General features: G+C 31.2%; 3 protein-coding genes across 4 annotated transcripts in view; 1 reads left to right on the top strand and 2 right to left on the bottom strand.

Moving 5' to 3' along the window:
• Nucleotides 1-680: 680 nt before the first annotated feature.
• On the bottom strand, nucleotides 681-4,035 carry LOC107456804 (uncharacterized). Its single transcript, XM_016074799.4, has 3 exons — nucleotides 3,929-4,035; nucleotides 3,026-3,076; nucleotides 681-2,106 (listed from the first exon to the last, which is right to left on the bottom strand). The coding sequence occupies exons 1-3, from the start codon at nucleotides 3,938-3,940 to the stop codon at nucleotides 1,573-1,575; spliced, it is 597 nt and encodes a 198-aa protein (XP_015930285.3). The 5' UTR covers nucleotides 3,941-4,035; the 3' UTR covers nucleotides 681-1,572.
• A 3,490-nt stretch (nucleotides 4,036-7,525) lies between these two features.
• On the top strand, nucleotides 7,526-12,396 carry LOC107456712 (uncharacterized). Its single transcript, XM_016074695.4, has 2 exons — nucleotides 7,526-7,697; nucleotides 9,911-12,396. Exon 2 carries the CDS (start codon nucleotides 9,962-9,964, stop codon nucleotides 11,042-11,044), a length of 1,083 nt encoding a protein of 360 aa, XP_015930181.3. The 5' UTR covers nucleotides 7,526-7,697; nucleotides 9,911-9,961; the 3' UTR covers nucleotides 11,045-12,396.
• Nucleotides 12,397-16,188: 3,792 nt separating this feature from the next.
• The window catches only part of LOC107456632 (cuticle protein 14-like), a 37,773-nt gene continuing 29,294 nt past the window's right edge, over nucleotides 16,189-24,667 (bottom strand). Inside the window, exons 1-3 of one of the 2 annotated variants that reach the window (XM_071187966.2) lie at nucleotides 20,848-20,987; nucleotides 18,440-18,490; nucleotides 16,195-16,885 (exon numbers count right to left, since the gene is read on the bottom strand). In XM_071187966.2, the coding sequence (XP_071044067.2) occupies nucleotides 16,382-16,885; nucleotides 18,440-18,490; nucleotides 20,848-20,859 (567 nt within the window). In that variant the 5' untranslated portion in view covers nucleotides 20,860-20,987 and the 3' untranslated portion in view covers nucleotides 16,195-16,381. Of the gene's footprint in view, nucleotides 16,886-18,439; nucleotides 18,491-20,847; nucleotides 20,988-24,667 lie in introns of those variants that run through there. The other variant, XM_087157087.1, reaches the window with a different exon arrangement.

A 24,667-nucleotide genomic window follows, 5' to 3' on the forward strand; every position in this document is an offset into this window, starting at 1 on the left:
AACATGGTTAGCACTTTGAGGGACTAGAAAATTCTATAAAATTTTCTCAAGAGGAACCATAAGAATTGTGGTCAGTGTATGCAAGTCGGAAATGAAGGGATCTACTTTATCCTTCTATTTTTTTCTAAATTTGATAAAGTCTTGTGTAGTTTTAAAAGTAAAATTTTTTTCAATGATTTATATAATTGTTTAAAATGAGTAAGAGAGATTTTATTTCACCGTCTTTGAAAGGGTGATAAAAAAATAGTGTATACACTTTTTATGGTTGCTGCTGATTTGAACGATATTAGGTAATAACCCGAATGAAAGCTTCTAATAATGTATTCAATAAAAGTTGGAAAATTATCAGATTATTTGAGACAACCATAAATTAGAAGAATTTAAAATGCATTGAAAAAAAAGCAAGTTTTAATGCAAGCAAACTGATGATTTCCTTTGAAGATATTTAATACTAGTTTTTAACATTGGTATAGAGCTGAACAGGTTGTGATCACTGAATAGTGATCACAATAGTGGTCATTGATTAAGCTTTGCTCAATGGAATGTGTATTTGATTTGTAATCTATGTGTAATCTATCTGTAGCAATTTTTTTATACACTATAGGAACAATATCGGTCCAAAAACCAGCTTCTTTTAAGCCTCACGCGCAAAATCCTTCCATAAAAGGATACAAGAGAAATACAAAAAATAAAGAAACTTTTTTAATAAAGCAAAAACATTTATTCATTCACAATGAAACAATTTGAGTTACAAACAGTGATCAGAAACATTTATTTACAAAGGAAACTTTTTAGTCACCAGAAACAAAGATTTTTAGTCAATGACTTACTCACTAGACAAATAAATAATGATGGCAGATCTACTTAAGAAAATTTTAAATTTAGTAAAAAAAAGGGAACAACAAGTACAATTTTTCGAGTCTTTTAATCAGAAAAATTCTTTTCAAAGTTAATTCTTTGGAATAAGAAAGGGTAAATAAAAGATCACTAATGAAAAGTAGTTTTTAAGAAAAATAACACCTATAAAACCAATTTGTTAATTGTGAACCATTTTCCGTAGGTAAAAATGTGAAATAAAAGTTTACGATAAAATTACTGCTTTTGAGAGAAATTTTTTCCCTAAATAAAGATTAGCAATTAGAATAAAATTTAGCAAAAGAATAAAATCACAATTAGTTATCTGAGATAAACATCCACAGTTAATACTCATTAATAAAGATTAATCTGTTTAGAATTAATCAATCTTAAAGAGTATCTTTCCAAGAATAAATACTGTGAATGGTACAATAACTAAAGGATATGACTTTAAAGTAAGATTGTAAATAATATTGAAAATATATTAAAAATTTAAATTTGATTTGAAAAGAAAAACACTTAAGAAAAACACTTGAAAGATTAGAGCTTAGTAACTTAAAAGATTAAAATTATACATTAAAAATGACTTTAAAGATTAAGATTACATATTAAACACAATTTTAAAGATTGGCTGTACAAACTGGAAATAACTTTAAGAGTAAGTCACGTGACTTCAATCAAATGAAATAGAATTCGGGAAAATCTTAACTTTTATGTTTAATATCCGTATCTTGCATATCCAAGACCACCCAAGATTCCTAATCCGAGTCCTCCATATCCGCCATAAGCTCCTCCATATCCGCCATAAGCTCCTCCATATCCACCATAAGCTCCTCCATATCCAAGACCTCCATATCCACCGTAAGCTCCGCCATAACCAAGATTTCCGTATCCTGCACCAACGCCTCCATATCCAAGACCGTATCCTGCAGTTGCTGCTGGTACACCCAGGTATCCTTCACCACCAACATATGGAGCATCGGAGGCGATGAGTACTGCGGCTGGGTTCTGGTTGGCGGTGCCTGGTTCGTTGGTCTGGACCTTGGCTCTGAATCCGGCTTTGTCAGCGACGTAATTCACTTGTCTTTTGATTCCTCGGGCATCGGTGAATCCGTAGCTACCGACAACGTGCTGTCCTCCAGTACCGGATTCTTCTCTGTGTTGTTCTCCGTGTTTGTCTTTGATGCTGTATCCGAATTTGTAGGGTTTTGGGGCATAGTGCTCATAGACTGGGTATTTGTCATCGATCATCTAGACGTGGAATAAAAAACCTTTTAAAAAATGTAGTTCACATTTATTCAATTTCAGTTAGCATTTCAATAAATAAATCGCTATGAATATTTATGAATTTTTCATAGCTGAAATTTTTATTTAGCACTTGAAATTTACTCTAGTGCTTTAAATAAAGACAATTTTCAGATTTGATCGATCAAATTCGACTGGATTTGGTGTTCATAGATTGGGTACTTGTCATTGACCATCGATTGAAAGGTATAAAATATAATAACATAAAGCATTTTTGTACAGTATTTTATTTAGCAGAATTGTGTTTAACTTCTTAAGTTGTACTTTACATCCTTTGTGTAATTCTGTTCCATTTTAAAACAACGTTTCATGCTTATAATATAAAGCAATTTAAATTGTACTAAGTAAAATTTTTAATTAAAAAATATTCTCAGATCAGGAATCTGATTGATTTGGATTCATTTAGTTTAATTATGAAATATTGCAAATCATTTTGTTTTTACTTATTAAGCAACAGAAATTGCGTAGAGAAGAATCATAGCTTACAAAAGAAGATTAAAAAAATAGAGCAAGGAATTTAAAATTTTATCCACCTGTCTAATGTTTTCTATAGTGAATCTTAAAATGTTTGAATTCGTTATATTGAAATCTGTAATGTTTTGCAATTATTTTTTAAAGCAATAAGTATAGCCTGTAACGTAATCTTTAAACCAACGCATAAGTAGCTTAGTGAATTTATGAATCTTTAGGTAGGAGTCTAAAATCTTTCATTACCTAAATAGGGATCTAAATATTTATGAGAATCTCAAATCTTTCGTTTTTACTTATAAAGCAAGTAGAAATGCGTGTAGTCTAATTTTTTATTTAAAGATACAAAAAGGCTAAAGACGTATCTTTAATAAATCATATTTTAAATAATACTTACGTAACCCAAGTTGGCGAGTGATATGCCACATAAGGCAAGAAGAAGGAAACACTAAAATGAAAGAACATGAACTTTTAGAATGCTTGAATTTTCATTGAATTCATAACAGCAATTGAATTTATAACACCAATAACAAGGGTAAGAAGTTTGACTCAATTAATTTTTTAGGCAGTTTTATGGCAAATATATATATCTTACTATTTAAGCTTTATGAATGTATTTAGTCTCAAGAAATTTCAGAAGTCGAAGAATGTCTTGTTATATGTGAAGAAAAATTTAGTCATTATTCAAAGACTAAATTATGATGAAAACATTATTAGTCATTAAACTATCATTAGGCATAAGTCTAAATTTAGTCACAAAGACTATCATTAGTCATTAGTCTAAATCTAGTCATAAAGACTATCATTAGTCATTAGTCCAAATTTAGTCACAAAGACTATCATTAGTCATTAATCTAAATTTAGTCACAAAGATTATCATTAGTCATTAGTCTAAATTAAGTCATTTACCGAAAGAATGTGAAGAGAAACACGATAAAAACATCCTGCAATATGCAAAACATTAGAAAACCTTAAATTTATAATCTTTTCATGACACAATTAAAAAGAATTTAAAATAATGAGTAATTTTAACGAATTGAACTTATTATTATTATTTTTTTATCCCAGTTATGTGCTGACATTATTTCTAAGTTAATATCCATTATTTATAGCAGGTGCTTCAAAAATGCCTGTATAAGCAAACAATTTAAAAGCTTTAAGTCGGAAACGGTCTAAAAAGTTGATTTTAGAAAAAGGTTTCGATTATCTCTAAGAGGGCGAATCAATCATTTTCCCTATCCATCATGTGAAAGTCATTAAGGAACTTAATGCGAAGTTTTATGCGGTATAAAACTCTTACCTGAGAGATCATGATTTATTTTTGCTCTGCTACTGTTGTATATTTAGTGGAAAATGTTCCTTTTATTCGAAAACGGAAAAGAAATTATTCAAAACATTTGGATTAATTTTCATGCACCATTAATTTATTATTTTATTTTTGGAAAATGCCTGAAGCCGTTTTAAGATTCAATATTCAGCAAGTTTTAAGTCAAGGTTAGAAAAGAAGAATTTCACTTTCACAACAATAATGCCGATAATAAGATTATAAACGAAGAAAAACATTTTTTATTAGAACAAAGGTGTTCATAACATGTAAACAAACAATAAAAGTTTCTTTGCTATTTTCGTAACATAATTTTATTTACCAATCTTTTTACTTTGAGTAAATTCATATATATATATATATATATTTTATTTTTTTAAAATTTTTTTTATTTTTTATTTTTTTTATGTGACACCATGAGCACTGGTATTTTTTTTTATCTGTTTGCAGCAATATAGTTATTTAGTTATTATTCATTTCTTCGTTTTTAAGTGAATAATATGAAAAGATAACAGGTGAAAGGAAAGATACTGTTATAGAGGATATCCGCAACAATGCCAGTGTCATTTTTAATAAATCTTGTTTAATTGTACAAAATGAAATACAGTGTACTCCCGATTATCCGGGTTAATCACCGGAACAGGTCGCACGGACAATCGGAAAACACGGATAATCCGAAAACTCCTTTTATTAAAGAAAAATTCAATATCAGTACAAAAAATATAAAAATTACTGATGTTTGCATGCATAACATCAAACTAGGAATTTTCCTTTTTGAAAAATGTGTAATGCGTCTTCGCCATATATCGATACGCATATTTTACGAACCGCAGTAATGTCACCGTAATCAAATCCTCCCATATAATCTAATAAAGTTTCCACAGAGCAGCAGAATGAGAAATTGTATTTCTTTCATTTACTACCTGTTCTGCATCAATTACTATCATCACTATTTGATTTAACAACATAACGATGTCTTCATCAGTCAAATACTACATGCTCACATGCATCACTTTGAAACCAATCTTCTAAATTTTCTTCATCAAGAATTTCAAAACCTTAGATTTTTTTTGCTTGTTCGAGAATACTGTTATCATATTTTTCTTGAACATCTGAAGAGGATTGTTCATCAAGCGGTATGATCTTTCTCCAAGATCGTGATAACGTAGACGATTTTACCTTTGACCATTCTGCTGATGTTCCATATACTGCAATCCAATTACGAATATTGCTTTCCAAAAATTTGGTAGTGTTATAACTTCATGAATAAAATTTTTTTAATCTTGAAAATATTTCTCTTTATATTTTTTGTGTGACTCCGGAATGAGCACGGATAATCTGCAAACCGGATAATCCGCGCACGGATAATCGAGAGTGTACTGTATGTGAAAAACTCCTAGTCATACTTTCTGAATACCCTTTTAATTTTTCCCTCGCATGTGCAGTATAAAAGAACTAATTTAGTTACTCATATCTTGCTCAGTTTTAAAAAATTTTTTATCAAAATTTGAAGCAAAAATTTTATAATTATATTATGGAAATGGGTACATGGGTTACTAATTCCGTGTCTGCTGTCACTTACTCTACACATGCACATGCTGATCTGTGTTCCTTTTACAAAGAGAGGTTGATAAGTCATTCTAAAGTTAACGAACAGATCAATAAAATTAGAGAAAGACAACTCAAAGATACATTGAAGATTACGGTGGGACTCGAACCCGCTATCCCATCCTATCCCGTCTAGTGTCAATCCAAATGTTTATGAAAAAATAGGTAACCAACTGCAACTCCTCAACCAGGCTTTAAAATAGTAAACTGGATTTTTTTTTACAGAAAAGTGGTACAGGAAACAATGTCTGAGGGGCCTCCCTCACCAAGTGGTATCGCCATCCAAACGGTGTGCAAAGTGTGGATCGTGCTCTGGTTCAGGTCAGAATCACGACCCATGGATTAATACAGTGTTTCCCAAACTTATGAGTCCCGAAGTGGACTGATCATTAAGACACGGTTCCCAGCAGATCACCGAAGTCCAGCATCACTAGCTACGGTCAGTGTGCGGGTGGGTGACCACTTGGATCAGTCTGCGTAGGGACCGAGGGAGTGCGGTATTGGTCCTCGTTAAACTGTGCTACCGTAAAGTGCTCGACTTCGCGCGCAGATCGTCGGGCTACCGAAGCGGAGGTGCCATCCCGTCCGCAGAGGATCAAAATTGCGATGGCATGTCTTCGGATCATCCTCCGGGATGTTTCCCAGACCGTCGCCAATAGCCCATTGTGCAGTAAAATCGTGAAGCGTTCCACATTTTTTTTTGCCGACCAGGTGATAGAGTGGTTAGCGTGCCTGACTGCGGAGCCGATGGTTTGGGGGTTCGAATCTCACTCAGTGCATGGATGTCTCTTTCTCTCTCTGTATTCTATGTCTTTTCTTCTGTGTGATTGCGTGAATGTAACCTGTTCTATAAACGGGTTTGTGGTTGTATGACGTGGGCTACGCTACTCCATCGCCGTGGCTAAGCCATAGGTACTCATTGGGTAACGAGAACAGAATAGAAAGAGGCCTGTGGGAAATAGACCCAAGTGCTCGCCATTAACCAAAAAAATATTTTATTTCTAGCTTTGTTTTTAAATATAAACTTTTGAAATGTTCGTGTTTTTCAAGATATTTCGCATAAGAACTCGTACCCCCTCTTAACTGTTCCAGTACCACTGGGGGTACGCGCACCACACTTTGGGAAACACTGGATTAATGGATGGATGGTATGTGAATGTCTCTTGTCTGTGAAACGGAATGTGACGTATGTATGTCTCCGGACATCCTCAGGAATCTTCCAGACCGTTGCTAATAACTCATTGTGCAGCTTCTAGTGTGACATAAATAAAAGTACTAAAGAACCAAAAGCGAAGCGTGAAGGAAGCTGGTTCGAATCCCGCTGTTACCCTGGATGTATCTTTGTGATCTCTACGTTCTCTATAATGTACTATCCGGCCTTCTGCTTGGCAAAAGTTTATACGCCTTAATTGAGCGCACATGCCTGCAAATGTATACTGTATCAGTCCAGCAGTGGACTGATCGCTAAGCCACGGTTCCCATCAGATCACCGATGTCAAGCATCACTGGCTGCGGTCAGTGTGCGGGTGGGTGACCACTTGGATCAGCCTGCGTAGGGACCGAGGGTGTGCGGTATTGGTCCTCGTTAAACTGTTCTACCGTAAAGTGCTCGTCTTCGGGTGAAGGTCGTCGAGCTACCGAAGCGGGGGAGCCATTCCCTCCGCAGAGGATCAAAATTGTGATGGCATGTCTTCGGATCATCCTCAGGGATGTTTCCCAGACCGTCGCCAATAGCCCATTGTGCAGCTCTAGTGTGACGTAAATGAACAACAACAACGTACACTGTATCAATAAAAAAACGAAGTCTGGATTCCCTGGCCGAGCGGTATCGCCCGCCAAACGCTGTGCAAAGCGTGGAAGTAGCGGGTTCGAATCCCGCTGTTACCCTGGATGTATCTTCGTGCTGTCTTCTCTGTATTGTGCTATCTGTTCTTCTATTTGATAAAGGTTTATAAGCCTAAAATTGAGCACACAAGCCTGCAAATGTATGTAATTCCAATAAACCAAGCCAAACAAAGTCTGACTGATGTAGCAATTATTATTGTTTTAGTGCAAACATACATCCAAATAACTTTTTTTTAAAAAGCGTTTAGATCCATCTATGAAGAGATACGTATATTAGTTACTGTTTCATTTGGTAAGTACAATTTATTTTTCTTCATTGTTTGCTTAATCTTCAATATATGTACACAGGATAGATTTTAGCTACAGCAATATGGTTTCAATTCGTAAATCCAAATATATTTTAATACGTAGGGGTAAAATTAAACATAGGTTTTAAAATTTGATTATCATAAATCTCCAAATCGTAAGAAATAAAACGTTACTATTACGTATGTAACAAGGTGCAATATTACTATCGTAATTTCATTATTGGGTTAAAATATTTCAGTTTCATTGTTTGAAAACATGAATTGAGCATCTTTTTTAATTAAGGTTAATGATGAAAATGTTTTTCCAGAATTTAAGAGCTTAGATCGAAGGCAAGAAGGCGTTTCTACGTAACATTTTAGTAACTTATGTACAATACGAAAAAAACGAATGAATAAAAAAAAGAACCATCCTGAATAATTTTTGATCTAATGATCGGATATTCACATTCTAGAACTCAATCGTAATGGTCCGAGAGGTGTGAACATCCTTGTTGAAAGCTGTTTTATCCCCGTGATTGCTTAGCAACGAACTTGTCAGGAAACAAATTTTCCTTCAACAATTTTCTGTAGTGTTCCATTGATAGCATGTAACCATAAAGTGATTTTAAAACTTCTGAAACAGCGACTTGACACAACAATCGATAAATCGATGGCGATGGAGACATTACCAATGGCAATAGGGACAATGACCATTTTAACCAGTACATCGGATTTATCAAACGTTCTGAAGTGTGAAGGTAACAGATTCGAATCGCACCGTAACCCAGGATGCATCTTTGTAATGTAATTTATTAGTTTGTGCTTGCTGCTCTTCATCTAGACTAGGTAATTTTTGTAATAGGCCTAAGCCAGTTCTGTAATAAGCGCACATGCCTTCATATGCATATGTAAATAAATTCAGTGGCGCGACAGCCCATAGTGGGTCAAGGCCTACTGTGCCCATCTCAGTTTTCTTGACCTTGGGCTCTGGGGTGCAAGAGCAGATGTTCCGGTCAGGTGGTCAGCCGAACGCGGGACCCCAGTCTTTAGTTCCCAAGCATGCTTGGTACTCATTTATCGACCCACTGAAGGGATGAAGGGCTAAGCCAACTTTACCCTGCCCGAGTATCGAACCTAGAACCTGTAGCACGGGAGCGTCATATGCCTGTGTAACAATAAATAATTAACGACGATCTATTATTTAACCCATGGTTAGGTATAATGTAGGTTAAATGAAAAATCCAGTTTATTTATTGCAAACGTCTGCGGAACTAGCAAATTGGAAATTTTTTAAATTTTCCCAATGCGTCTAATATCGTATTTTTAGGTTTATCACAATTCAGCCAAGACGCCTTTAGGCCGATCGATAAGAGTTGGATCAGACCTATTGCAATGAAAACTTAATAAGGTCATTTGCAATAAATCTTCACTACATTCTGTTTATTGCCTAAAATAAGGTCAGTGGTGGCTAGTTGATAAGAGTTCTAATACCGGCTCAAATCGACCTCATTGCTGACGAAAAATATCCTCAGTGGTAAGTAAATCATTAGTTAAAATCCTTTTGTTGTTGGGTTAACCGTAGAAGGTTTTCACTTGATTAAAAGGTTCCCTTGTTTTCTGCATTGGACTCAAAGTTTCAAAGCTACGGAATTGAACATTGATAATTGTAAACTCAGAATTGAGACGTTTGTTCAAAATCGGTAATAAAATATAAAATAAATTAAAATTTATTTCAGTGGTTCAGGGGATAGAGTGTCTGCTTTTGAATGAGGTGAGGCAGGTTCGAATTTAGGTCTGGAAGATCAACATGAATTTTACAGCCGGCTCGAGTCGGTGCTGATTGAAAACATCCACAGAAGTAAACAGATCGTGGGTCACCATGCTAACAATGGGAGGATTTCCTTTCCAAATAATGAACATGCATATTATTTTTCCAGAAATCCTTGTTTGTCACAGTGCTTAATTCAGTTTTTTTTTCCGGTTGAGTTAAAAATTACGAAGCTATGGAGTTGGATATTGATAATTGTAAACCCAAAAGTTGGTCGGTTGTATAATACATAGTCTGCTACACAATAATAAAATACAATATAACTTATTCCAACAAAGAGCCGGCTGATTCAACGACACATACATAAAATAAATTTTACGAAAGTAATTAACGAATTGACTAAATGTTTAAGTCTCTCTCAAAGCCTAATTTTTAATCTTTTTTTTTCAGAGGCTCATTTTAACAATTGAACTGTGGAATCTTTTAGAAGTGTTTTTAGATATGGAAAGTTCAGAACACAGTGAATCGAGTAAGAATCCGTCTAAAATCACACCAAATGAATCTGACGTTACTTTTACTGCTCAAAGCTTAAAAAACTTGAGCTTAAATACAAATAGACATTGTTTACAATGCGCGAGGAAGTTCGATGATGACACTAGTTATACTTCACATTATAAGACCGATGAACATGCCACCATGGTTCTAGTCACTGGCATTGATTATTTCGAAGCAGATCCTCAAGGTCCAAGTCGATTCCCACTCCTATTCTACTGTGTATTATGCAATGTTTACAGTCTTGATTATAAGTCTTATGAGGGCCATTTAAAAGGTATAATTCATAAAGAAATGGCGCAATTCATGAGATGTATTTCTTTTTGGAAAGAAAAAATCCTAGTGGGAATGAAGTGCAAAAACAAAGAGCCTTCTACCGCTCAGGATTTCGAAGACTTAAAAAAACCCTCACATAACTACTGCCAGTTGTGCGATAAGCAATGCAATAGTGTCAAGACTCTTGAAAATCACTCAAAAGGTCAAATACATAAGAAACTCGAGTTGATGGTGAAGAGTTGTGAGTTTTGTAACCTTTCTTTCGTGAGTTTTAACTATTACGAACGCCATTTGAAATCCGATCTTCATACGAGAATAAAGGATTTCATGATGAAAATGTTGATACCGCAAAAAGAGATGACGGAAACAGCGAAAAAGAGTGATGCTTCCCAGTACAAGGGAGCGAATAAGTTGCCTCAACTCTACTTCTGTAAATTGTGTTGGATTGAATTTAATGACGTAGAATCTTTTAGAAATCATAAAAAGATCTCCATTCACAGAAGGATTCGTAGTTTGATAAACAAAATCTCAATTAAGCAAGATAATGCCGCTAAGCACAATGAAGAAACCGGTAATCAAATAGTTCCTCGTACACATTATTGTGAAGTGTGCAATGTTTGGTGCTTAAGTTCCTATCAAACGTATGATGATCATGCAAAGACTGCTGGACACCAGTATATCCAGAGCAATGAAGCTGTTAAAAAATGGGACTGTTCGCCAGAGTACCATCCACAAGGTTTTAAACCATGGAGATAAAACAGTTAGTCACCTGTAATGCTCATCAACTAAATTCCACCTGAATGAAACTGTTGCTAAATCAACATCTCGTAACTGTTAAAGAATAGGTATGGCGCAATTATTAAAAACTTTTAAAGAACTTTTTAAGAATGTATATCACAATCGTTAAAAAATCTGTATATTTCAACTGTTGAAAATCCATCACATCGTAAGTGTTAAAGAATCCATATATCGTAACTGTCAAGGAATCAGTGTATAGTAACTACTAAAGAATGAATATATCGTAATGGTTAAAAAGTCAATATATTTTAATGGTTAAAGATTCATTATAGGATAACTGTTACAGAGAATAAGTATATCATAACTGTGAAAGAATCAGTGTATCTTGCTGTTAAAGAATTAATACTTCGGAAATGATTTGTTAATCCTGAAAATTTATTAACTGAACAGCACCATCGAATTAATTGTTGCGAATTCTGCAAATTCTGTTACTTTGATTGAAACTCCAAGGTCTGAAGATCACGGTTCCTTTTTTCTCCCATTATCAACTGGATTCAGTATTATGTCAAAGTGTAAGACAATTTACTTAACCCTCTTCTACCTCAGATTTAGCATTCTCTTAAGTAAAATTCAGAAATATTTGATCAAATGAATTAGTGGATCAAATGCATTATGATTTCACAATAATGGAAATCTAGCACGTGAGAAAATAATACTTAGGCAATCATATTCTTTAATATGATAGAACTGTAAATATATGTGTTTTTTTAGCTGTATAAACTACATATTTTAGTGGGAAAGATTATGCGTCAACAATCGACTTCTGTAATATGACGGAAACATAACTAAGTTTTCTATTTTCTTAAACTTTAAAAATTAGGATAATTTTGATTATGTTTGCATATGCAGAATAGAGAATTCAATTGTAAACGCATAGTCTAATAAGACGTATAGCTATTTTGAACTAACAATCAAATTGCTTAATATGGCGGAATACTTTTAATTTCCTAAATTTAAAAAAATGTTAATAAGGACTATGCTTTTACACGCAAATTCTGAAATATGACTGAAATTTAAATATTTTTACTCCGTGAAATTTTAAAACTTAGTGAAAAGGACAATAAAAAAATTTTGAAATGTGACAAAAATGTTAAAAAATGTTGCATTTCCTTAATTTTAAAGTGTAAAAGAGGCTATGCCTGATTCGTATAAAAAAGTGGTCAGTGCCGAATCGTTTAGGAGACGATTTTTGTCTTCTACGATAAATCCCGAACAGAAGTTTTAAAAGAAACTATTTTTAATAAAATGTTTTTATTGTAAATTAATTTTTGAATTTACGTTTGCTAAATAAAATTTGTTTTTGAACTGAATCTTCATTTTTTTTCGAATAATTTATTTTGCTTAGTCAAAACCCTGTGCAAAATACTTTTAATTACAGCTTTCGAACAATAGGCTTTAAAATGGCAAGCAGTTTTGTTATGTTTTTCGATAGCGAGTGCATGCTAACTGAAATGTACTACAAAATGTAATTTCCAATGAAATAGAAACCTAACTTTCAAAAAAATAAGGTCTTAGTTGTCATAAAACATACTTAATCTTGGGGCAATATTATAAGACATAAATTTAAATCATTAATGGCAGTGGTTTTGGTTAAACAAAATCTACGACTTCTTAGTAAATGATTAGATATTTCTGGCCATTGTGTTTTTCTCTTGAGTGAGTTTTGATAAATTTTGAAATACAAAGCTTTGCTCTATACTTAGGTATATTTTAATGCAAATATGTTACCATTTCTCAAAACGTGACATATCTCAAGCTCTTTTTATGACCGAATTTAAAGGGTTAAATATGTTTATAAATTTTACTTTTAAGGAGGAAACAGCACAAAAATACTTTCAAATTGTAAAACAAAAGACATATTACAGACAATTATAGACAAAACAACTATAGAATAACAAGAAACAATAGACTAAGGACAATTATAGACATGTTATTAACAAAATAAATACTAAATTTTTACTAATCTTTCGAAATGTTTGAAATTTGTTGAATATTTGCAATCGAGCCCTTTGATACAAAGCCTTAAATGAAATTTTTGAAATAGTAAATCCTTAATTTGAATTTCAAAGAATTCGGTTAAGTAGCTTTTCTTATTTACAGTTAATTTAAAAAAAAATAAAATTGACAACTTTTGAAATATAATTTTTTTGCTTAAAATTTGCATCAGAAAGGAACTTTTTTTAATAAATAAATTATATCATTAAGTCGAATTTTCCTTGTTTTGTTTCATGGAACTCCCAGTTCGTGCAGAAACGACTCAATTTATGATAAAATAAAAGTGTGATTTAAGTTTATTTAGTTTGTAGATTCTACTTTAAATAGTTTTAAAAGTTCTTTTTAAACCCTATATTATCGTGCAATAGAAAAATCAACGTAGGTGGCAAAAAATTCAAAAGTGAAGTTTTCATATATTTGGCATTTTTGTACAATTAGCAACTTATTGCAATTTTTTTTAAAAATTAAATTTTGCTTAATAAGCTTTTTTTAAAAATTATATTTTAGCGTTCATAGCATAAGCAATACAAATAAAATAGTTATCAAGCCACTAAGGATATGTTTTTTCAGTTGCAAGGCAGTATAATGAGCATATATGGCAGTACTTTTACTTTCGTTACTTGTACCGCCGGTACAAGTAAAAAGTACGTACTTTTACTTGTACTTCGTTACTTTTTAAATTTAGTACTTTTATTTGTACTTTCGTTACTTTTTTAGGGAAAAAGTACAAGTATTTGTAACGGAAATGTCGAATGAAATCGTTACTTTTTTCTAAAACTCGGTAAGCTTTCTAAAAAAAAAAATGCTTTCGAAATGCAATTATTTTGCAAAATAAATAAAAATATTAATTAGCAAGTTATTTTCATTCATTTTCGAGTTTTATGCATTTGTTTAATACATTTTAAATAAAAAAATGTTGGATTTTGTTATTACGTTTTTTAATTTTCTTTTTGAACTCACTAATAATACAATTTTTGTCTAAATACCTTTTTACCTAGTACATTTTTTACTAAAATTATGTTTATGCCCGACCTTGTCAAACAATGCCCAGTCAAATCTCTAAGAACTTCAGAACTATTTGTGCTACTGAAAACTATTATAATTACTATTTTAATTCTTGAAAACTCGAAGGTATTAATTTAGCCGCTGATACTAAAATTCGTTTACAAATTTTAATTATTCCGTTAGGCAGAAATGTTCGGAAAATGATTTTCTTGCATAACTTCAGCATTAGCCATTGTTACAAATAAAACTGTAGACTGTTCTGTTTCAACTTATACTGCACATTCAATTATTTTTTACTAGCTCAAAGATCACAAAGCTTTCTGAAACCCCGTGTTTGCTTTGTTTATGTTCGTGCTTTTAAAACGCGTTTCTATAAAGTAAAACAATTTTAAATCAATGGTAATTTAAATAAATAAAAGTAAACTAAAAATTAAAATCAATAGATAAAATTTCTTTCTCGTGCAAATCCATAAAAAGTTTGATATTAAAATTATATCTGATTTTAAAATTATATTATACGATTATGTTATAAAATTATATTATAATATTCTTCTGAATTTAAAAATAAATCCATAACTTTCAAAATTAAAAATAATTAAATAAATAACTACAATTTTGCAAAAACATTAAAGAACATAAGAATATTATTCAATCAAATTTTAGGTTACTTTGAATTTTCGATTTCCTAGAAATGTACTTTTAAATCATTACTTTTTTTGTTTAGTACCTATACTTTTACTTGTACTTTTTACTTGTTACTTTTTAAAATAAGAACTTTTTACTTTTTACTCGTTACTTTTTTTAAAAATACTTGTACTTTTACTCGTTACTTTTTAAAAGTAACGTTGCCATATATGATAATGAGCTACTGGAAGTACTAAAAGCAATTTCCTGACTTAAGCTTGGATGAGATTTTAATTCAGAACGTGGAACTGCATTTCGAAGAAAAATAAAGAACTTTGAAATTAATTATTAAAACTTGTTTATTTATTTCAAGCATAAATTATAAATATTATTTTAACCATTATTATTTTATCGAAAGATTAAGTCATTATTGAAGTTTAAAGTAGTATCTAATAAAAAAAAACAAGAGAATAAATGTAACCATTAATATGTTAATCAGATATATTAAAAAGTCTTTATCAAATGAATAAAAGATGAAATTGCGATTCTCGTAGAAATGGACCGAAAATGCGTGTATGTGTGGCAATTTAGTACGTTACCGTTCGAGAAATTGTATGTGTAGAGAGTAGATAATTGAGTAGTATATAATGTAAACTGAAATTTCTAAATGCGTTTTTCATGAAATTGGTTAGCCAGTACGCTTTATTATTTTAAAGGTTAAACTCTTGTAAGGTGTTCCACAAATACAAGCTTCACCTCAATATAAATTTTTCAAATCGTAACCTTATCTTACAATCACATAGGGAATATAAAACAGTGATAATCGCAGAAATTAGATGTTTCTTTTTAAAATTTAATCATTAACTTTAATATAAAAATCACAACGAAATTATTAGGAAATACTGGGGCCTTTAAATCAAATATGCACTTAATGTAATGCAATGTAATAAAAAAACTTAACATTGGATACCTTTATCTCTTTGTACTTCATGGAAAAGTAATTAAAAGTGGAAAATAAGATCTCTGAGTACTCTGTTTCTAATTTAATCTGAATTTTTTTCAGATTTGCCTATGTTGTACTTTGATGAGAATGTAAATCGGGAAATTTGTAGTTAATTTGAATTAATTCTTTTTTAAGAACTATCATTAATGAAAATAACTGCTGCCGTGCAATCGAAAAAAGAAACTATTTCCTTTTCTTTGCTACAAAGCTATCAACTCTAAGATATAATTTAAAAACAAAACTTTAAAAAAAGCCACTTCGCCATTTTGTACAAAAAGGCGAAGAGAGTAAAAATCTACATTTTAAATGCTTAGTATTTTACGTTGGTCTTTCTATTGACCCCCTTTTCTTCTATTAAACTCTGTGTAATAACTATGACGCAAAATTAATAAATAGCACTTCTAATACATAATGATTTTATTATCACAAAAAATTTACAAACATGTGAAATTTATCAACATTTATATTTATCATTCTTAAAGGAAACAAAAATATTTAGTGGGAGTACTTTTATGTGAGACTGACATTAGAACTGCTGAAAACAATGAAATCTGAGATATAGAAACAAATTCGAACTGTTTGTATATCTTAGTTTGTAAGTTTCATTTTTCGGATCTTGATTTTAATAAGAAGCTATTTAAGTGGAAAAAAAAGAGTGGTGGGGAGTACTAATATCCGTATCTGGCATATCCCAAGCCGCCTAAGATTCCTAATCCCAATCCTCCATAGCCGCCGTATGCACCACCATATCCTCCATAAGCACCTCCGTATCCACCATAAGCTCCACCATATCCAAGATTTCCGTATCCTGCACCAACGCCTCCATATCCGTATCCAAGACCGTATCCTGCAGTTGCTGCTGGTACACCCAGGTTTCCCTCACCACCAACATATGGAGCATCGGAGACGAGGAGTACCGCTGCAGGGTTCTGGTTGGCGGTGCCTGGTTCGTTGGTCTGGACCTTAGCTCTGAATCCGGCTTTGTCAGCGACGTAGTTCACTTGTCTTTTGATTCCTCGGGCATCGGTGAATCCGTAGCTACCGACAACGTGTTGTCCTCCAGTACCGGATTCTTCTCTGTGTTGTTCTCCGTGTTTGTCTTTGATGCTGTATCCGAATTTGTAGGGTTTTGGGGCATAATGTTCATAAACTGGGTACTTGTCATCAACCATCTGTAAAAAGATTTAAAATATAACATACATAGTATGACATATTTTTGTATAGTATTTAATTTTTATGAGGTGACATACTGCTCGTAAATTGTATATTAATCAACAATAAATCAGAAATAAAAATTCAAGGGTTAATTTATTATGGATTAACTAAGTAAGTGGTATACATTTGTTCAAATAGAATAATGCAAAGATATGATGAATGTTAAAGGGTTATTGTCATAGACTGTTGTTTTAACAGGATGCTTAATATCGCCAAAATGGGAATAATAAAAATTGAATTTTCAGGAGTGGAAATGATCAAAGGACTTGAAATGATTATCGAATGCCTAATTTAATTACACTATAAAATTAACGAGTTGTTCATAAATTCCAATAATTATAATTTTAACTGCTTCAGCCGAGAGTTGATCATCATCTAATTATGATGTTCACTACTGTTATCCTGCACCCAGAGTAAGAAGGATTGTGCAAATTACACACAAAGTGACTTGGAGTTTTCATTAGTTATTTGTTAAAATCTGCGTGCGTTAATACAAAACGTAATTTCAAATGCAAAGAAAATTTTTAATGGCGTTTCTCCTTACTTTAATGTCCTTTCCTAGTTTTATGAAACTGTACTATGAAATTTTTAAAAATGGGGGAAATTGAACATATTAAATGCAGAAAAAGAACATTCAATTTATTTCTCATCTTGTCGGAATTTGATCCGTGAAATCTTGGCTTAAAAAATTGGGAATAAATGTTATAATTTTTTGATTGTTCTTTTTTTTTTCTCTTAGATTTGCTTAAAAGTGAAAAATTATGTTGTATTTATTTTTTCGAATTCGTTAGATCATCTTACAAAATGTTTATAAATAATCAAGAACAAGGTCGAAAATTATTTTCGTATGAACACTAAAATTCGTATAAATGAACGTATTCGTATAGTCTATATAGTCTTAATAATCATCAGAAATCAAAATAAAACTGCATGCTTAAAAGAATTTCCGTTTTTTTTGTCATTTTCTTACAGTTTTTAATTTTTTTACATTTGTTTTCATTTTAGAATATTTACCCTCATATGTACATCATTAATAGCACAATGTTAAGAAAAAAAATCTAGAAATCACAAAAAAAATTCCATTACTAAGATTTTGAAGAGTGAAATATATTTTATTTGTTCTTGAATATTATGGGATATATTTATGATACTTATTTAATTTGTAGCTATGTATTTGAAATGTTTTATATGAATGTATTATTAGCTTTCATTTCGAAAAAAATCTTTAAGTATGTCGAATTCTTGTTCACCATTAGCAGTGAGGTTTAAATTTTATAACAGTGAATTTTTTTTCTCAACAGAAATATTTTGATTTAAAATGTGAAACAATCATTTCATTTAAAATACCAATTGTTTAGTTATTAGTATAAAGCATCTTAAGACTTTACTATTAGTAAGTATTATGTTGTAAGGCTGCTATATAACTAAGTGGGCATAATAAGTACTAACATTTTAATAAAAAAACAAAAAAAGAAGCATTATTTTTAATTGGAAGGAGATAAAATACTTACGTAACCCAAGTGGGCTAAGGACATGCCACAGAAAGCAAGAAAAAGAACACACTGCAAAATAGGAAATAAATTAAGTTTCAAATAATGGCAATCAATTTATAAAATTTGTAAATTAATCTCTTAATTTCGAAATTTGTCGAATCAAATTTGAATCGAATTTTCAAATTTGTCGAATGAGAATAAAATTTGTCAAATTAATGACACAAAAAATACTGTCAGAGAGCTTTGCTTTCTGGACTCAGCTCGAAATGCGTGTTTAAGAAAATGTACATTGCACAAAAGAGAAAAAAAAAAGAAAACGAAACACCCTGAATAACTTTTGATCTAATGATTGGATTTCCTCGCACTAGGACTCAGACTTCATGATTCGAGAGTTTGAACTCAAATATGCAAATTAGTTGAGGCAGACAGTATTTTAAATTGCGAAATCAGACATGAAAATGTACTTTCTCAGAATAAGCAAGGATTTGGATTCCTGATCCTCAAAATAGGTATTCAAATATCCAAAAATAATTCGGTACAAAAACTAATTTTTAATAATTATTTATAATTTCTATTGCTTTATTTAATTAATTGAAAAAAAAACTTCAGTAATTCTGTAGGTTATACGAATTTTTACATCATTTTAAAGAATGTAATTTTATGTGGCGAAACATAAAATTAGGACGAAATTAGTTAAACAGTTCCTAAAAAATCAAATTTTCAAAAGTCAGATAGATATTTAAAATTCTATTACTCAGAGACAATGTGACCAATTTCGTTCAAATTTTGTATATATTTTGTATTTTCGTTCAAAATTGCATATAAAATTACATTATTTCAAATGCTGCAAGAATTTATATGCCTTACAATCCAAAATGTTTCGACTATTTTTGATAAAAATAATGAATAATTAATCGAAATTATTTTTTGTGTGGAATTATCTTTACATAAACAAATGTCATAACTGTGTGCAAAAGTGTTCTTGTTCGTTAAAAAAATTTTCGGGATGCGGCGAAATACGCAAATAGTAAAATTAGCACTACACTCCTGAACAAACTAGCAGGACATATTTCCCAGATTGTGACTACCCCTTATATTTTGAGGGTCAGATATCATAAACTGACGAAAAGTAAATTTTTTTTATTCAAAACAAGTATGTTTTTGTGTCTTATTTCGTATTTTAAAATATCATCTGCTCTAATTAAGTAGTCTATTTGAGGTTACCCCTTGAACCATTAAGAATCGGTCCTGGTTCGAGAAAATTCGATCATTAGATCAAAAGTTATTCATTATGTTTTATTTTTATTCTTCTTGTTCTATTTATTTATTTAAGAAAAGAAATATAGCTTTTAATTAGCATAACCATTTATTTAGCATTCATCTTATTAAAAGAACAAACTAATGGTTCTAGATAAATTTATCACGTGATATCGTCCATTTGTCTAAATCATTTGATACATATTTTAAAATTAGTTGTTTTTTTTAACAAAAAAGTTTTAAAAGTCTACAGTTTCTATACATTTATATTAGTCGTACAATTATGGTGCAAGCAATTACAATCGTTTTTTTAACAGTTGAAAGAACCTCCAGTGTAGCTGGTGAAATACAGTTTTAAATATATTTAATGCTTAATATTCAATATCTAGATGGGTAGTCATAACTTAAGTTTTGATTACCTCTCCTTAGTTGATTTTTCTGGAGAAATCATCTGCACTAATTGATTATCTAATTGATAATTGATTACCATCTGCACTAATTGCACAGTTGATTTTTCTGGAGAAAAATCAACTGTGGTCATAATAAAGTTTACTTATAAAAACATATTTCTGTAAAATCTGGAGGAAAAGTATCAAAAATGGTTCGATTTGTGTCAATACAGGATATTGCGCAAGGTCTACTCTTAATGCACAGTGTTAGAATTTTTGTCTAAAATGTATCACTCTAAGGCGTCTTAAAGTGACCTTTGGTACAGGCTGGCAAAACACTGGCAAAATTTATATTAAATAACTACCGAAAGAAATAAAACCTATTTCATTCTTGTAGGAAAAAATGAAATTGAGAGAATCAGAAGCACCTGACTAAATAGGCTTTTATATATTTTTTTCATTTCACTTTCCTCACTAGTGCTTTGACAGATTTCGTACTTCGTATACTTATAGACAGATTTATATAGTATATTACAGATAAATTAAATTTAGATTGACTTTGTCAACCTTTACATCAAAACAAAGTGAACTTATTTGTAAGTTTTTATGTCGTGTTATAAATGAAATAAATTAAATTTAACTTAAATTGTCTAATAAATTAATTTAACTAAATAGAAAGCCTGATGAAAAAACTGAAAATATGTGCAAATGCTTTGAAATATGCTTTATTATCAAATATGCCCTTTTAGAATATAAACGTGGAGTACAAACAAAGCTTACCTGGGAGATCATGACTAAGTTGTTTTGTTGACTATTGTGCTGCTACTGGAATAAACCGATCTTTTTATACGTGAATAACAACGAAGAAAATATAGGAAGTATTTAGCTTTAAGTGTCACGCGTCATCAGTTATTGATTCAGTTTTTAACTTTCACAGTTCTTAAACGCCCCCGGCTCTTCTTATTTTGAAACAAAAGAATTTAACTCAAGGTTAGTGGGAAACAATTTCATTACCAAACAGAAGGATTAGCGTTCTTATTTGATAACAAATTAAAAGCTGATAATAGTCAATTTAAAAAATATTCAATTTCAGTGTTTAAAAATTTAGAGTAACTTCTGCTAAAAATTATCGCATCCTGTAATGCGGTATGAAATTGAACCATATTATCGGGTATCGTGAATTTAATTAAGTGATTCTTTGGTTCGATCAACTTGAACAAAAATAAAGCACAGTTTTACATTAATGAATTATATATTATATATTTTCCTTTAAACCATTTACCCTCGATCCTTTAATGTACAGTGCACCAAGAAAAAAAGGAACAACCTGAATAACTTTTGATATAATGATCGGATCTTAACGTTCTAGGTCTCAATCTTAATTACTCAAGGGGGTGACCTCAAATATGCTAATTAATTACTGCAAACAATTTTTTAAATTACGAAATCAGACCTCTAAACGACATCTCTCTAAATATACATACCTTATCTTCAACGGATTTGGATTTCTGATCCTCAAAAAGTATTAGGTAGTCGCGATCTGGAAAACATGATCCCTGTAGTTTAGTAAGGAGAGCGACGAAAAGTTTGAATCCCCTAATTATTAACATTATTTTTTTGCGTATTTCGCCATATTTCGAGAACTTTACAAGCAAACTGAAAAATATTTGCATGCAATTATAAAATTTATTTATCCAAAGATAATTCCATGCAAGAATTTTTTTTAAAAAATATTTATTATTTTATGTGATAATAGTAGAAAAAATATTAAATTGTCAGGTATCAAATTTTTTACGTAATTTTAAGGTATCTAATTTTAATGGCAAAATACAGAATTTAAGCAAAAATTGACTGAATAGTTCCTGAGAAATTGAGTTTTAAATATACGACTTTTTTTCGATACGTAACGTAAAATATCGTCGGCACTAAATAATTAGTATATTTGAAGTCGCCCTTTCGAGCCATGGAGTCCTAGAACGTGAAAATCCAATCATTAGACCGAAAGTTATTTAAGATGGTCAGTTTAGTTTTTAGTGCACTGTATTATCTTACTTCCTTTTTTAACTATTTATTGATTTAATTTTAATTTTATATTCTATCTTTATTTCGTAGTAAAAATTTTTTTTTCAGATTTTCGTCAAACTGTTTTATTTCATAAGGTCCATTGATTAACACTTAAATTATAAACAGTTGTATAAATATACAATGATTTGCTGTCATTATAATGGACTTCTCACTTTTAAAAAAAACATATGTAATATATTGCCTAATCATGCACAAAAGCTTATATTGTATAAACAAGAATTCTATTGTAAATTCCATGAGTAGATAATGTGAGAGTCAAGACTGTTGACATACTCCTCTGATATTTTTATAAATTTGATTTGGTTTTAATAAATGCCAAAAAGGGACTTCGCCCAGTCCTCTTGCTGGACAATGCCGGTGTGAACCTAAATCTCCTTTCCTCAGGTCGTCAGTCGCAGCAACAGTACTAATACACTAATTTAAAGGGGGATGGAAATACATATCCTTTACTTATATTAAGCATATAATGCCCAGTTTTTATATGCTTAAATGGTCTTTATATGATAAATATCTATTTGGAATTAGTGGTATTACATTTTTGATTATACCAAGATCTTCTCGCTTGTTACCTAGTTGTTTAGCTTTAAAAAACTGCTGTGCATTGACTTCAGAGCCAAACATTAATATTTAAAATTTCAGAATTTAATAGGAGACCAAAAGGGAGCTCTGAAAAATAAATTCTGAGATTGAAGTGCTTGTTCCAGCATTTTCTTTTTAATTTCTTTATTATTAGTTATTTATTTATTTATTTTTATTTATTTATTTATATTTATTTATTCATTTTTATTTATTTATTCATTTTATTTATTTATTTATTTATTAGAAAAATAATTTTTTGAAACAAAAAAAAAAAAACATAGGCACAAATGAGTTGAAGCAGAGGATTTGGAAGACATTACGTTCTAATGAGCGGATATAGAGATGCCCAGATAAAAGGCTTAACTAGATTAGTGCTCCATAACCATTCAATCAATTTCCGATTGCACTTATCATTTTGGCTGATTCATATTTCTATACCAATAGAAACATATTCTTATTGACTGCATTTATAACTGGTTGATCATTGATGAGTTTTCAGTAGGCAGGTTAGTGATGTGACGTCTACTTAGACATCTTTATTGAAGCTTTAGTAAAGCTAGATTTTTTAAGAGAGCAGTTTTAAAAACAAATACAATGCAGAAAAAAGAGATCGTGGTAAATTCTACTTAGAAACCGAATATAGACCGAAAAGAATATAGTCTCAATTATAAAATCAGTATAAAATGACTTAAACGTCTAAATCATGGAGCCTGGATTATTTTTGTCTTATCACGGCCATTTTATAACAGTGGCGTGCAAATAGTTATTGAAAAATAAATAATTATTATAATCATATCGGTCTTTATGAACTTGTTTCGTCCTCATCAACTTCTTTCCAATCATACATTACTTAATACAACAGTGTCGGGAAATTGTACTAAGCGACACTGAACAAAACGGTGCAATGAATAGATATTTTCTCCTGTGAACGTAATATAATAATTATTTTTTTCAAGATCAACTTAATCACAACTAAAATATCTGAAGATTTTTGGCAGAATACAAAATCTAAGGAAAATCAGAGGAATGACCCTCTTTTTAAGACTGATTTTGCAGAATATTAGAAAAGTTATTGTGAAGATTTTAAATCTTAATTTATTTCTGATTAGCTTTCTTAATTTTAAATCTGAAGATCGCTTCTTATTTTATTGCATTATCAAAAGTCATCAGATCAAATTAAGAAAAAAAAATATTCTTGATAATGTGCAGTGAATACTTTATGAAGCCACTTATTTCTTCGCATCTGGGTACATAATTTAGCCGAGATGAATAACCTGTAAACCTCATTACTAGCTGAACTTGGTTCAAAGCCCAACGTTGGCACCATAATATTTCCGCTATTCCTTCAACTCATGAATAGATTCCAATATGTTGCACTCTTCAATTGGTAATTCTGGTCTTTTTTTTTCTTCTTTAATGGCGGGCACTTGTAACTATTGTCCTTTGACCACAGAAAGTGCCAGAACTGCTAACTCTCTTTTCGTTACCCAATGGGCACCTGTGGCTAAGCCACCGCGGTTGCAGCGTCGCCCACGTCACACTACCACAACCCATTTATAGGGCGGGTCACATTCACACACAAAGGAGAAAAGACCTAGAACACAGATAGAGAGAAAGAAACATCCATGCCTTGATCGGTATTCGAACCCAGAACCTTTCTAATGCAAGGACAGTTCCCTGCTCCCTACACAGGCCGGTCGGCGTAATTATGGTATATTAAAACTCGAATCTCTCATTCACGTATAGATGGCAGCACCATCTATACGTGACTTAGCACAAAAAGAAATCTCGTATTTCTCATCTCTCACCATGGCCGTTTCCTTTTAAGATTTTTCAGAAAATTTAAAGAATACATTCGGGAAAAAAATTCCGAAAAGTTGTAAGATATTACTAAGAAACTACTTCTTCGCTAATTTGGTAGTCAAATATATCATAA

Source organism: Parasteatoda tepidariorum, chromosome 2 (genome assembly GCF_982258835.1).
Source record: "Parasteatoda tepidariorum strain Cologne lab strain chromosome 2, Ptep-v5.0, whole genome shotgun sequence".
NCBI lineage: Eukaryota > Metazoa > Arthropoda > Arachnida > Araneae > Theridiidae > Parasteatoda > Parasteatoda tepidariorum.

What these genes read in the sequence shown, in the direction of transcription:
- LOC107456804 (XM_016074799.4), bottom strand. An exon ending in CACTCGCCAACTTGGGTTAC is followed by an intron (nt 2,107 to 3,025) that starts GTAAGTATTATT and finishes TTCCACGTCTAG; the next exon opens with ATGATCGATGACAAATACCC.
- LOC107456712 (XM_016074695.4), top strand. Translation starts at nt 9,962, where the DNA reads ATGGAAAGTTCAGAACACAGTGAATCGAGTAAGAATCCGTCTAAAATC.